Source organism: Leptodactylus fuscus, chromosome 5 (genome assembly GCF_031893055.1).
Source record: "Leptodactylus fuscus isolate aLepFus1 chromosome 5, aLepFus1.hap2, whole genome shotgun sequence".
Classification (NCBI taxonomy): Eukaryota; Metazoa; Chordata; class Amphibia; order Anura; family Leptodactylidae; genus Leptodactylus; species Leptodactylus fuscus.
In genome coordinates this window covers 130,651,117-130,665,188 of record NC_134269.1, presented here as the reverse complement: position 1 = coordinate 130,665,188, position 14,072 = coordinate 130,651,117, and the positions used below count along the sequence as shown (strand labels likewise).

The following is a 14,072-nucleotide window of genomic DNA, read 5'->3' as shown; positions in this document are numbered from 1 at the left end:
TGGGTTTGAAATATGCCTGCAGGTTTCCGTCTCCTGCCCTGTTTTGTGCAGGAAATGGAAACCTGCAGAACAGAGTCCCGGGCGCAGATGGGAACGAGCCCTGAGTTGAGAAGAACTAGTAGTGGGCAAAATATCTAGGGAGTCAGGGAGGGGGTGTGAATGAATGAGAGTCAGCCTACAATTACCATGCATTTCTTGAGCTAAGACAGCAGGACACCATGTAAACAAATGCAGGGGATACCAGAAGCTCCCAGAGAAACCCAGAAATCACTCAAAATACTGCTAAAGGTATTTGAATGCGCTTATTAACCCATTAATAGCACAAAAAAAAAAAAAGTGGCACCTTGGTCAGCTTTGACTAAAGTGCCAGGAGGAGTTGATCCCTGTGATCAATGTAGACATTAAACACAGGCATTAGCGCCAGGTCTCTGCTCAATAATACTTGACATCCACCATACATTAAATTAGTTTTTATTAACGTTAGTCGGCGGGTCTGTGTGAAAAACTACAATTAGATTGCATTTAGTTTTTTCGGCGTTCACTTTGCATTAACCCCTTTACTCCAATGACATTTTTTGATTTTCATTTTTGTCTATCCACCTTCCAAATCCCATGACATTTTTATTTTTCCGTTTACAGAGCCATATTAGGACTTAATCTTTGCTGGACAAATTGTTCTTCATAATGGTGCCATTTATTATTCTGTATAATGTACTGGGAATCTTGCAAATAATAAGAATGGGGTAAAATTGAGGAAAAAGTGCATTTGTGCAGCTTTCTTAAGGGCTTCGTTTTTACGGTGTTCTCTCTGCACTCAAAACAACATGTTACCTGTATTCCATGTTTCAGTATAATTCGGGAAACATCAAATTTACATTAGACCGAAACGTCTGTTTATAAATTGTCGGTTGTAATAAACACTACGCACTGGAAGCATCAATTTTGAGTGCCGGAAATTCCTTCTACTATTTACTATGGCTGTAAGAAAGCCTTTTCATGGCACCTTACATATTAACCAAGTGGCGGGATATTACTACCAAAAGGTTACAGTCCAAAATACAGGTAGCTGCAACTGGATGCTGAAGCAGAGCACCGGCATCCAGTCACGCACTCCGCTCCGGATTAGGCCCAAATGAATGGGCCTAGTCGGGAGGCAGATGCCAAGAGGCGAAACCGCCTGAAAGAATGAGCATCTCACTTCTTTTTCCGGGAGCTGGGAACAAACGGCTCCCAGAAAAAAGAACTGACCGGCTCCCATTGATTTCAAAGGTAGCCGTCTTTTTGGTCAGGATTTTGAGGCGGATACGGATATATATATATTTTTTATATATATTTTTTTATTATTATTATTTGTACATTTTTTTTTACCATTTTATTACTATCTTTTTGCAGGTCCCATAGACCAGCCTCAATACTAACATTACTATTGCAGAACTGTAAGCCTTCAGCTGCTAAACCAACAGGGCCAAGGGGACATATTATTTTGCATTGCCACCAATCAGAGCTCAGTTAGTTGATGGTTAACTATATGTTCAGCTCAACTAAATACTATGACTCAGAGCAGGAAGGGGTTAAAAGGGAATTACTCATCCCAGAGTTTCACCTGCTTTCCTGTCTCCTCTCCACTCCCTGTGACAAGATGGTAGTTAGGGTCTGTGTGATCTACAGTTCAAGTAACCTTGCTCCTCAAAGAGTAAACTGCACAGTCGAGGACAAAAGTTGTGAGACTGACAAATTTTGGCTTTCGCAACCGTTGCTGTTTGACTATTTATACCACACCTCTCTATAGTTTGTCCAACTCCTGGACAACTCCCTTTAGACTAACGCCCCACATTGTGGGCTGCGGCAAAAAAAGCACTGCAGGAAATATCATGGTGGAAAAACATTGTGACTTTTTCCCCACAGCGCTTTCTGCTGCAATTATACCTATAGGAAAACCGCCAGCGTATCCGTATGTATAACAGACATGCTACGATTTCCAAAATCGTGACAATTTTAGAAATCACACCACATTTTTCTGCAATGTTTGGATGGGATTCGCTAGTAAAGAGTATGGTACTGGTAGGTACATAACCCAGAGGGAGCAGCCATATTGCCATGCACAGGACAGATGCTTATTTTGGCTGACAGAAGTCACTGATAGCCTTTGATATAACTCTGTAGGGCCTAGTTCACATCTGCATTCGGTATTCCGTTTGGGGAGTCCGCTTAGGGACCGCCTGAATGGAATGCCGAACGCATTAAAAAGCGGTTAGCTAAGAAACCACATGGACCCCATAGACTAAAATGGGGACCGTTGTTTTCCACACGAAAAACATACGGACCCCATTTATAGCCTATGGAGTCTGTGTGGTTTCTTAGCTACCGTAACTATTTTTTAATGCGTTCGGTATATCGAAGTGGAGTACTGAACGCAGATGTGAACCAGGCCTACATGTTTGGCAGGCTTTTATCTTGTATGTAGGGCCAGCTCTAGATCATTCACAATGTAATGAGACAGATTCTGTTAGGAAACTATGAGAATGCACATACTAGTTCTTCTTATAGGATTTCCCCCCCCCCCCCCTACACACATAGAATTTCCTGCAACATGAAGATAAACATTAAAATACAGTTAGTTTGCAGAAAATTCAGAACAGTAGTGCGTTTGGGCATAGAATCTGTGCCTAAAACATCAAAAAGCCTGAACGTGTGAATATACTCTTGGGTTGGCTCTTGTGACAACATATAGACGTGGTTCACCTGAGACCTTTTACCTCAGCACACAAGGCCAGCAGGCGGCAGGTTACCGAGTGTACCCCCAGGCCCCTGATACGGACTCTGCTAGCACATGGAGATAGGCCCCTGATACGGACTCTGCTAGCACATGGAGATAGGCTATGTACCTTGCTAATCTCCTGAGAGTCGCCGAGGTCCCATTCATCACCGCTATCACTGCTCTCTCCGCCCCCGGGGACCGCATGATACAAAGTGCCCGCCATTTTTTCAGCCTCTCCTGCTTCTACGCCACAGACTTTCTTTAGCCGCCATACGATGAAATTGCGCCCCCTTTCTGCTGTCCTGTGATAACAAGATTGAGGCAGACACTAGCCGAGGGCACGCCCAGTATAAGGTAGAGGTTATTGTATAACTGCTGTCTTGTATACGCACACTATCTATAGCTTACTTAGAAATGGCTAGTACTGTATATAGGCTTCATCAATACTTGCTTTCTTTTCTATTCACTAAAGTACCGACCGCTATGACATATCCTGCTTAGGGTGTAATCAGACAGTGCGGCTGGTTACAGTTAAAAGACGTGTTTCACCTGTTGCAAAATGAAATGCATTTTTTTTCAGTGTAGTTTTGAGCACACTCTGTTATCTGAATACATCCATCTACTTCATGTGACTGTCTTCAAAAACTTATCTGTACAAGATTCTGTTCCCACCACAGTTGGTGTGTATGCAGGAGAACTTTCTCAATATACTGGCCATATTAGTAGAACTCTATACTCCAGATATATCATGAGTGACTTCTTGGTTATATACTGTACCTGTGACCACTATGGTTTGCCATACCTTTTATACAGCGGTATTGGAATATTGACAATGCTCTAGAAGGCATAAATAGGCTGGGGCTTCACATTGCAATAGAGTAGCATATGAGTGGGCTTTAGGCCGGGCCCCCACGTGGCAGAAACGCCGCCATTACCCTATAGCTATAATTGAAACAGAAAGTCCACAGAGAAACCTCTGCGGACTTTCTGTGAAAAACTCTGTGGGAAAAACCGCAATGCTTTTCCGCCATGGTTTTTGCAGCAGCACTTTTTCGCTGTGGCCCACTTCGGCCGGGTTCACACTGGGTTTTTTGGGCCGGATTTTGACACAGAATCCGTGTCAAAATCCAGCTCAAAAAACTTCCTCCCATTGAAATCAATGGGAACGGATCATTTCCTTTTTCCGCGAGCGGTTTGTTCGCGTTTGCAGAAAAAAGAAGCGACATGTCCTTTCTTCAGGCGGATTCCGCGGCTGATTCAGCCATGGACGTCTGCCTCGCAACACTCCCTCACGACTAATCCCATTAATTTGGGTCTAATCCGGAGCGGAATGTCACAACAGAATGCTGGTGCACGGTATGCAATGCACCGGCATCCAGTTGTAGCTAGTCACTTTTTGGACCGGATTCTGAGGCGGCCACCGCATCAAAATCTGACCAAAAAACTCACGTGTCAACCCAGCCTTCGTGGGGCCTCAGCTTTACATGGGTTTTTCAGGACTAAAATATTGACGATCTATCCGTAGGTCGTCAATATCACCTCAGTGGGGGTCTGATACCCAGGATTACAGTGTCCATATTAGGACATCCTCAGATATCAGAGTCAAACATCAGATTAATGCTAGTTTACAGCTCTGATACCTGACTTCTGACATCTGATTTATCTGACACCTGACTCTGACACCTGACTCTGACTAGTGACATCTAATACCTGACCCTGATACCTGAAACTGACACCTGACCCTGATACCTGACCCCTGACTCTGATACCTGACTTTGACACCTGACCCCTGACCCTGACCCCTGACCCTGACCCCTGACCCTGACCCCTGACCCTGATACCTGACCCTGATACCTGACCCTGATACCTGACCCTGATACCTGACTCTGACACCTGACTCTGACACCTGACTCTGACACCTGACTCTGACACCTGACTCTGACACCTGACTCTGACACCTGACTCTGACACCTGACTCTGACACCTGACTTGTGACTCCGTCAGAGATCAGACTCAGGCATCACAAACAAGCCAGCACATACACTATGCCTCCCAATGATTGGCCAGGATTACAGAGCCCCCTGCTGACACTCAGGAGTAGAAGATACAGTGTATATAGGAGCTGCAGGCTGAGAATCTCAGATGAGACCTGATACCTGACTTGTGACTCCTTCATAGATCAGACTCAGACATCACATACAAGCCAGCACATACACTATACCTGCTAATGATTGGCCAGGATTACAGAGCCCCCTGCAGGAGTAGAAGATACAGTGTATATAGGAGCTGCAGGCTGAGAAACTCAGATGAGACCTGAGACCTGACTTGTGACTCTTTCAGAGGTCAGACTCAGACATCACATACAAGCCAGCACATACAATGGTGGAAACTTATCAAGTGAAATGCTCCAGAATTCTAGTATCATTTTCACCAAATACACCCTGTAACATGTTGGGCACCACATTTATCAAGTGTTTTAAATACTTTTAAAACTTGTGAAAAAAGGGGCGTAGACTCACAGTAAAGGGGCGGGACCTACAACATTGTGCTACAAAAATTCACCAATAAGCTCCAAAGAACCTCAACTAATCTTCCATAGAAGACCCTGCTGCAGATTTTACCAAAAAATCATCAGAGAGAAAAGTCCTGCACAAAGTAGAGGAGGAGCAGAGCTGATTGGATGAGACTCTTGCAGTAATTGTCATTGACAGCATCTCCACCAATCAGAGCTTCTGAGGGAGGAACGTTCCAGACTTCAGCAGCTTTATGAAGTTCCCTCCCTCAGAAGCTCTGATTGGTGGAGATGCTGTCAATGACAATTACTGCAAGAGTCTCATCCAATCAGCTCTACTGTGATGTGATGTCTGAGTCTGACCTCTGAAAGAGTCACAAGTCAGGTCTCAGGTCTCATCTGAGTTTCTCAGCCTGCAGCTGCTATATACACTGTATCTTCTACTCCTGCAGGGGGCTCTGTAATCCTGGCCAATCATTGGGAGGCATAGTGTATGTGCTGGCTTGTATGTGATGTCTGAGTCTGATCTATGAAGGAGTCACAAGTCAGGTATCAGGTCTCATCTGAGATTCTCAGCCTGCAGCTCCTATATACACTGTATCTTCTACTCCTGAGTGTCAGCAGGGGGCTCTGTAATCCTGGCCAATCATTGGGAGGCATAGTGTATGTGCTGGCTTGTATGTGATGCCTGAGTCTGATCTCTGACGGAGTCAGGTGTCAGAGTCAGGTATCAGAGTCAGGTGTCAGAGTCAGGTATCAGAGTCAGGTGTCAGTTGTCAGAGTCAGGTATCAGGTCTCATCTGAGTTTCTCATCCTGCAGCTCCTATATACACTGTATCTTCTACTCCTGCAGGGGGCTCTGTAATCCTGGCCAATCATTAGCAGGTATAGTGTTTGTGCTGGCTTGTATGTGATGTGTGAGTCTGATCTCTGATGGAGTCACAAGTCAGATATCAGGTCTCATCTGAGATTCTCAGCCTGCAGCTCCTATATACACTGTATCTTCTACTCCTGCAGGGGGCTCTGTAATCCTGGCCAATCATTGGGAGGCATAGTGTATGTGCTGGCTTGTATGTGATGTCTGAGTCTGATCTATGAAGGAGTCACAAGTCAGGTATCAGGTCTCATCTGAGATTCTCAGCCTGCAGCTCCTATATACACTGTATCTTCTACTCCTGAGTGTCAGCAGGGGGCTCTGTAATCCTGGCCAATCATTGGGAGGCATAGTGTATGTGCTGGCTTGTATGTGATGCCTGAGTCTGATCTCTGACGGAGTCAGGTGTCAGAGTCAGGTGTCAGAGTCAGGTATCAGAGTCAGGTGTCAGAGTCAGGTATCAGAGTCAGGTGTCAGTTGTCAGAGTCAGGTATCAGGTCTCATCTGAGTTTCTCATCCTGCAGCTCCTATATACACTGTATCTTCTACTCCTGCAGGGGGCTCTGTAATCCTGGCCAATCATTAGCAGGTATAGTGTTTGTGCTGGCTTGTATGTGATGTGTGAGTCTGATCTCTGATGGAGTCACAAGTCAGATATCAGGTCTCATCTGAGATTCTCAGCCTGCAGCTCCTATATACACTGTATCTTCTACTCCTGCAGGTGTCAGAGTCAAGTGTCAGGGTCAGGTATCAGAGTCAGGTGTCAGGGTCAGGTGTCAGAGTTAAGTGTCAGGGTCAGGTATCAGAGTCAGGTATCAGAGTCAGGTATCAGAGTCAGGTGTCAGGGTCAGGTATCAGAGTCAGGGGTCAGGTGTCAGAGTCAGGTGTCAGAGTCAGGTGTCAGAGTCAGGTGTCAGAGTCAGGTGTCAGAGTCAGGTGTCAGACAAATCAGATGTCAGAAGTCAGGTATCAGAGCTGTAAACTAGCATTAATCTGATGTTTGACTCTGATATCTGAGGATGCCCTAATATGGACACTGTACAGGATACTCTGGTGACGCTAGGCTCACACTAGCGCCATGGTCTCCTGGTGGATTCGAACAACGGAGAGACAAACTGCTAAAAGAGCAGTTACACACGGACATCAGCAGATCTCTTTAACTATAATGGGGTCTGCCAGGTGTCCACCATTTCAAAACTCAAAGTGACAGAGAACAACATCTTACTGCAAAATTTCTGACGTTTCTGCAACAGAGTCTCCAGCTTGAGCGTTACATTTGCTTCCCAGGCCATATTATGTCATATTCATTGTAGAGCTGTGGAGCTGGAGTCTGGCCAAGGTCGGACTGTATATACCCCCGGTGGGCCCCGAGCCTTGACTATCAGTTCTCAGTTTGTCAATGCAGATGCATTGGCCAGGGACTCGATCGGGATGTCAGGGGCCAGGTCGGGCCCCTAACCAATGCATTTGCATTGACAAACTGAGGACTGAGAGGTAAGGGGCCGGATCAGTAAGCTTGGGGCCCCAGGCTGCCGGTAGCACGGTAATGATTAAAGATGGCCGGCTGCCGGCAGTTTCCCAGACACACGGGCCCACTGGCAGTGGTATACTTTCCCTATTAATATAGAGACAGTATACATCGTGTGGATCAGGGGCAGCAGCTGCAGCAACTTCACCTGTCGCTGTCCTCTTATGTAAAACTCTGTGCAGCCCGGACTCCCCACCCCCCCACCAGCAGTGAGTCATCGCTTACATCGGACCGTGTGGGGATAGAGAGGAGTCTGCTGTGATGCTGCACTTTCTGCTTCAAATGTGAGTATATTCTTTTTGGTAAAATGTAATATTTAATATGTATATGTGTACATTTCTTTTAACCCTTAAGTACTATCAAGGTGTCTATCATACACCACTACCATACACATATCATTATGATAGACACTGTGATAGTACTTAAGGGTTAACGTATGTGATGTGTACTGTGTGAGTACTGTATGTTTGTATACAGGTATGTGTGAGTATATACAGTATGCTATAATAATGTGTATGTGTGTATGTATATATGTGTGTGTATATATAGTATTCATACATTCATATAAGTGTATATATGGCTTGTATATGGTATATAAATGTATATGTATTATAATAATGTGTGAGTGCATGGATATATATGAGTATATATAGTACTAACATCTGCCTGCGACTTCGTCTGTGGATTGGCGGTGGTGTTAAACCGTGTACAGTTGCTGTATTTTTAGTGGCGAAGATCCGCCGTGCACCAAGGCAGACCCCCTTGTCCCTCTGCATTTACCGTGGCCCCCGGACCACCCTCCCTTCCTCCTCCCGTAACCCCCCCCCCAATCCCTTGGCTGTCCCCGCGCCCTCCTCTGGTCCCCCCTCCCGCAGCCCACCCTCCATCCACGCCCCTGCGCTCCCACAGAAACCCTTCTACCCTGCACTCCTTGCTCCACGGGCCCAGGCACCCTCCTTGTACCTCCTAAACCAGGGGTAGGGAACCTTCGGCTCTCCAGCTGCTGTGAAACTACAACTCCCATCATGCTCCATTCACTTCCATGGGAGTTCCAAGAACAGCAGAGCAAATATGCATGCTGGGAGTTGTAGTTTTGCAACAGCTGGAGAGCCGTACGTTCCCTACCCCTGTCCTAAACTCTGTCCAGCGCACCATCCTCCTGCGCGCCCCCAGGCTCCTAAATGGCTTTCCCGTTGGCCCTCTGCCCCCAAATTCTACATTCCTTCGGCGCTGCCCAGGCCCCCTGCACACCTTGACCGCGACTCCACGGTTGGGCCGCAGTAGCTGCACCCTACAGTCTGGCGGGGTACCTACCCAGCCGGCACAGCCAAGTCCCATGGCGCTGCCCAGTCCCCCTGCAAACCTTGTCCGGGGACACGCGTTTGGGCCGCTGTACCTGCACTGTAGAGTCTGCCGGGGTACTTACCCAGCCAGCACAGCCAAGTGCCGTGTTCTCCCCCACAGAGCTTAGCTGTGTGCCATCGTCGCTGCTTGAGCTGTGCCGCTCACTCGTTGCCGCCGATGGCCTCGTCGGGCCCCACAGAGCCAGGCGGCTTGGCTGTGGCACGCCGCTGCTGTGAGCAGCCACCATGTTTGCCGGCTTGCCCATCGGCCCGTCCACAGACTGCCATGGACGTATCGGGCCTCGACGCTTCTCCACCGGCCTGCCCACAGCCTGCTATGCACCAATCGGAGCCCCGCTGACAGACCTGTGAAGACGTCATCTCAGGTCCTGCAGCGGAGCAGGGACTCCATTTCGCTGGTCACGGTGGGCCTGTCGGCGGAGTGCGTGGCTTGCCAAGTAACCTATGTTTTCTTCCTGATAAATATCTTGGTATGTTCAAAATCTCAGCACAATCCATTCAGCAGTTTGGCTGTGATTGAGGAACAAACATATAAACATACAAACTTTAGTAGGATTCCTACATTCAGATAAGTATATATTTGACTTATATATGGTATATGAATGTATATATGCTATTATATATCTGCGTGAGTATATATGAATGTATATCTATGAGTGTGGAGGTATATAGTGTGTACAATCTCATCCACACATTGCAGAAAAATACACTCAGCGGACACACTGCAATTCCCAAAACTTTTGTGGTTTTTGGAAATCGCAGCATGTCAATTATACCTACAGAAACATTGGCGGTTTCCCTATAGGTATAAAGGAAGCAGAAAGTCCTCAGAGGAAACCTCTGTCAAATTTCTGCAAAAAGCGCTGGGGGAAAAACTGATGCGTTGCTACCGGGGTTTTCCCACAGCGCTTTTTTGCTGCGGATGCTGTGTTAGGCCTTATCCTTATAGTGTGATGCTCAGTATATTGCGGTGAATCACAATGTATTTTTTTCAACAGTGTTTTTCATAGAACTTTTGTCCCCAGCACCCTGTTGTCCCCCCTCTGTGTCTGTTCAGTCTCCTGGCAGCGCCTCATTTCTGGAAATACTGTATCTAATTGATCTTAGCGGTCACATGAGGTGCAGAACTCCCATCAAGGAGGCTCCAGCATGAGACTGAATGTACACTGGCGGCAGACGTCAGAGCAACGGAAACAGGTGAGTGCGCTTTTTATTTATTTATTATTTTCCACCTCCCACCAGGTAGATGAGTTGCTCCAATTCCTGGAAAAATCTTTAAAGGATTTATCCATCTTTCTAATATTGATGGCCTCTGCTTAAGATAGGCCATCAATATTACATCTGCGATGATACAACAGCCAGGACCTCTGGAGATCAGCTCTTCCAGGACAGTGTGACTACAGGTAATGGTAACAGTTCTAGGAGCCACGCTGTTCACTTTCCATACAGTGTGTAGCAGTAGGTTTAGGTAGTGCACATCGTATGGCGGGTGAGCAGCATGGCTCCCGATATGGTATTGCCTTTAGCCGTCCTGTCTCGGTATCGCTGGTCTGCAGGGGCCCTGATGGTGGGCCCCTAGAAACAATTCCACTGGTGGGCCCTAGACACCCCAGTCTGACCCTGAGTCTAGCCCAATTTTGTGAGAAAAAGTCGAAAGAAGGTTTTAAAAAAATATTTTTTATTATACTGTAATATACACATATTAATATTGTATAATTAATTAAATGCATAGTTTGTTACATCTTTGCTTTCATAGGAATTCAATTTAATGAATTAAAACATCTTTACAACTGTCAGCCATTTATGAAGAAGTCGCAGTTGGTGACTTGGCCTACTAACATCACAGCCCTGGTTTATCAGTCATATGGGCTATGTGCAGCTCAGTCCCGTGTAAGGGAATGTGGCTGGGCCATGATACCAAGCACAGTCGCTATACAATGTACAATGCTGTGATTGTTAACTATAGAAGAGGCTGGAGAGTTAGGTTGGTCTTGAACGACCGTATTGAATGTATGGTCCGCAAGTTGCCGATCAGCAACACTAGTTGCTGATCTGCAACATAGACTCCGCAGACGTCCGTGTCCTGCCGCACTTGCCCATAGAGTTCTATGGACAAGTCCGTGCAATGCCGCAATTCACGGCCATTACGGACATGTTGTATAAATTGCGGTCCACGGTTGCGTCCCGGCCACACCACGGATAAAATATCCGGTGGTGTAAGAGGCCGCATTGAGTATAATATGTCCGCGATTGAAAACCCTCAATACTGTGATCTGCCCACGGCCTTTTCGCCGCAGAAAAAATCATGGTGTTTTACAGTTAGAGCAAAGCGGATGAGAATGTAGCGAATCCCATGGCTACTCTGTGGTAAAAACCGCACATCAGACACAATTTTGGAAATAGCAGCATGTCAATTATACCTATGTCAACTCCACCGATTTCCCCATAGGTATAATTGAAACAGAAAGTCTGCAGAGGAAACCATTGTGAACCTTCTGTCCATCGCGCTGCAATACTTTGCCGCCGTGGTTTTTCCCGCAGAGCTTTTTTTGTTGCTGGATGCCACATGGGACCTTAGCCTCAATTTTTGTTTAGATAGCCTACCACAAAGAAACTTTTTTCTTCTCGTAATACCAATTCCCTGTTTCTAACCCTCTAATTGTGTAGTACATACATTTTTTTTTTCCTTTAGGCTTCATGACTATGACTGTGTGCAGTTTAGCTCATAAAACAATGCACAATATAGAACAGTAAAGTGTACTAGATCGTGTTTAGCATTGTTCCACATTAATGGTGCCATGTCACGCACTATTTCCTCCTTATAAAACACTGAAAACAGTGATTCTGGAGGACAATAAGAACTGATATATGGTATCTGAATTTTTTATACTGACTATGTCTTAAAAACATATCCAGCATATCACTACCTTGATGGATCGGTTTTGGAACCTATGTAATATGTATCCTGAATACATTGGAGTGAGTAAACCATTGTTGAAACTGGACAACATTAGCATAATGTACATACAAGTAGAGTAACATTAAGCAGTTCATATAAATTTTGCATTTATATGGAGAAATAACTTAAAATACAAATTTTGGCATTGCTCCTTGTTGCTGAATTGTTTAAAGCCTTAAGGAATTCATAACTTTGGAAACTGATGTACTACACATGTTTTAGTTCAGTGTAATGCGTCTCAGATGACAGAAGGCAAGTGCATTAACTAAACAGGAGATAGGGATATGCGTAGGTTTCACGGATGTATTGTCCACACCTACAAAGTACAACTGTGGGTCAGTTAAGTACTCAAATGTTGGAGTGGAATATACCATATGATGTGGGCTGTATCTTTATTATGAATGTTTCAAACTATTAAAACTGTTCACCCTTTTTGTGTGTGGAGGGGGGGGTTCACAAAAAGGTAAAATTAATGGGGTTGATTTATGAATATTGTGTTCTAGCCAGAGGCCAATTTGTATTGGGGCCCCTAACTACCTTGTGCCATTTAATATGGTGGTATATTTTATGTGGCAGAGTAACTAAGGGACCTTCTTAGTGTCTAGGACTCAGTAACTACAATGTAACCTCTATAGCTACACTTCCGGTTCTGGCACTATATAAAAGCTGTCACATTTAGGGGTATTTTTCACAGAGGAAAATGAGGAGGACTTAGGATATTGGCATTCCACTGCATAGAATGAATGGACCTAATCAGCAGGGAGTCTCGAGCTGCAGAATCCACGGCTGAATCAGTGATGGAATTCATAGTAAGCAAAAGGTCAGCTGCAGCCTTTGCGAATTACAAAGTGCTTAATACAATCTGTAAAAGGGAAATAAAATCAGTAAAAATACACAATAAAAATCTGGAGGCTATGGCAAACAAAACTAACCCCCAAAAAATTATTTAAAGGGACTCTATCCCATTGGAGGCATCCCTCACCCCCTACAGGACCCGATCTTATAGCTCGGTTTAATATAGTTTTTAACATAACTACAAGAACTTATAGGAAGTCAACATTACCTATGCAGAACAATATTGTGAGCAACGTAGAATAGAGTGGGTAATTGGATTCAGTCACTTGACCACAGGATTGCAAGGAAAGAATGCCCCAAAACAACAGCACCATTACCATTACATGTCTCTTGCATCTCTTTGAAATGAGTTTGACTTGTGGGACTTGTTCTTGTGGACCCTTTGTGGTGACTTCTTGGTAATGTCCATTATACAGTAAGGTTGAGATTAAACAGAATATATTTACACTTCTTGGTTCTACAGGTGATAAAACAAGTGAGGCATGGAGTATTGATGTTATCCATTTGTATTTTCACAGGTTCACCTTTCTGTAATATGACATTTTGTTTAAGGATTAGACATCAATAAGTGTGACTAATATGCAACGATTACGTTTACCTGGAAGGGGGAAGGTCAAACATTTCTTTACAGCAGCATAGATGTCATAGGCTAACCAATGTTCCTTGGTATACGTCATAGTATTACAGCTCATTGATTTATGATTCCGTATAGATAACAGTATATGTTTCTTGCATGGGAAATAGCATACTACAGAGTTAGACAGATGAGATTACATTGGGTTAAGGAGATTTATGATGTGTGTACTACAGAAGGTTGAAATTTAGTTACACATTAAACTTAATAGTATTATTTAAAGGGGCTAGGCAATTTTTATTAACTCTTGAAATAGGACTCGACTTGGCAAATAATGCCATGGTTTGCTTTCCTCACTCAGCTGCAAGTTTATTTTTATTTGCCTAAAATGATGGCTGTGCGACTGTTTGGTATCCATCATGGTTGCTGATGGACAGTCATCTGACACAAACCACTATCGAATAGCATTGACACTTCACTCAACAAGTGCCAGTTTTCTTAGCTATACCAGTTCTGTTCAATGGAAGATGCTGATGGTCAGGTCACATGACCACAGAACCAAATAGCCAGCATTTTAGTGACTAAAGAGACAGTGACACAGAAGTCAACCTGGCAGAGACCTTCATAGGGTGATTTTGTGAATGGAGT

At 44.9% G+C, this 14,072-nt stretch overlaps 1 protein-coding gene across 1 annotated transcript in view; it reads right to left on the bottom strand.

The window, feature by feature from the left end:
* The window catches only part of ASZ1 (ankyrin repeat, SAM and basic leucine zipper domain containing 1), a 78,836-nt gene extending 75,855 nt beyond the window's left edge, over window positions 1–2,981 (bottom strand). The window contains exon 1 of the mRNA XM_075275867.1: window positions 2,886–2,981. Coding sequence (XP_075131968.1) covers window positions 2,886–2,981 — 96 coding nt within the window. The remainder of the gene's footprint in view (window positions 1–2,885) is intronic.
* Window positions 2,982–14,072: the final 11,091 nt, after the last annotated feature.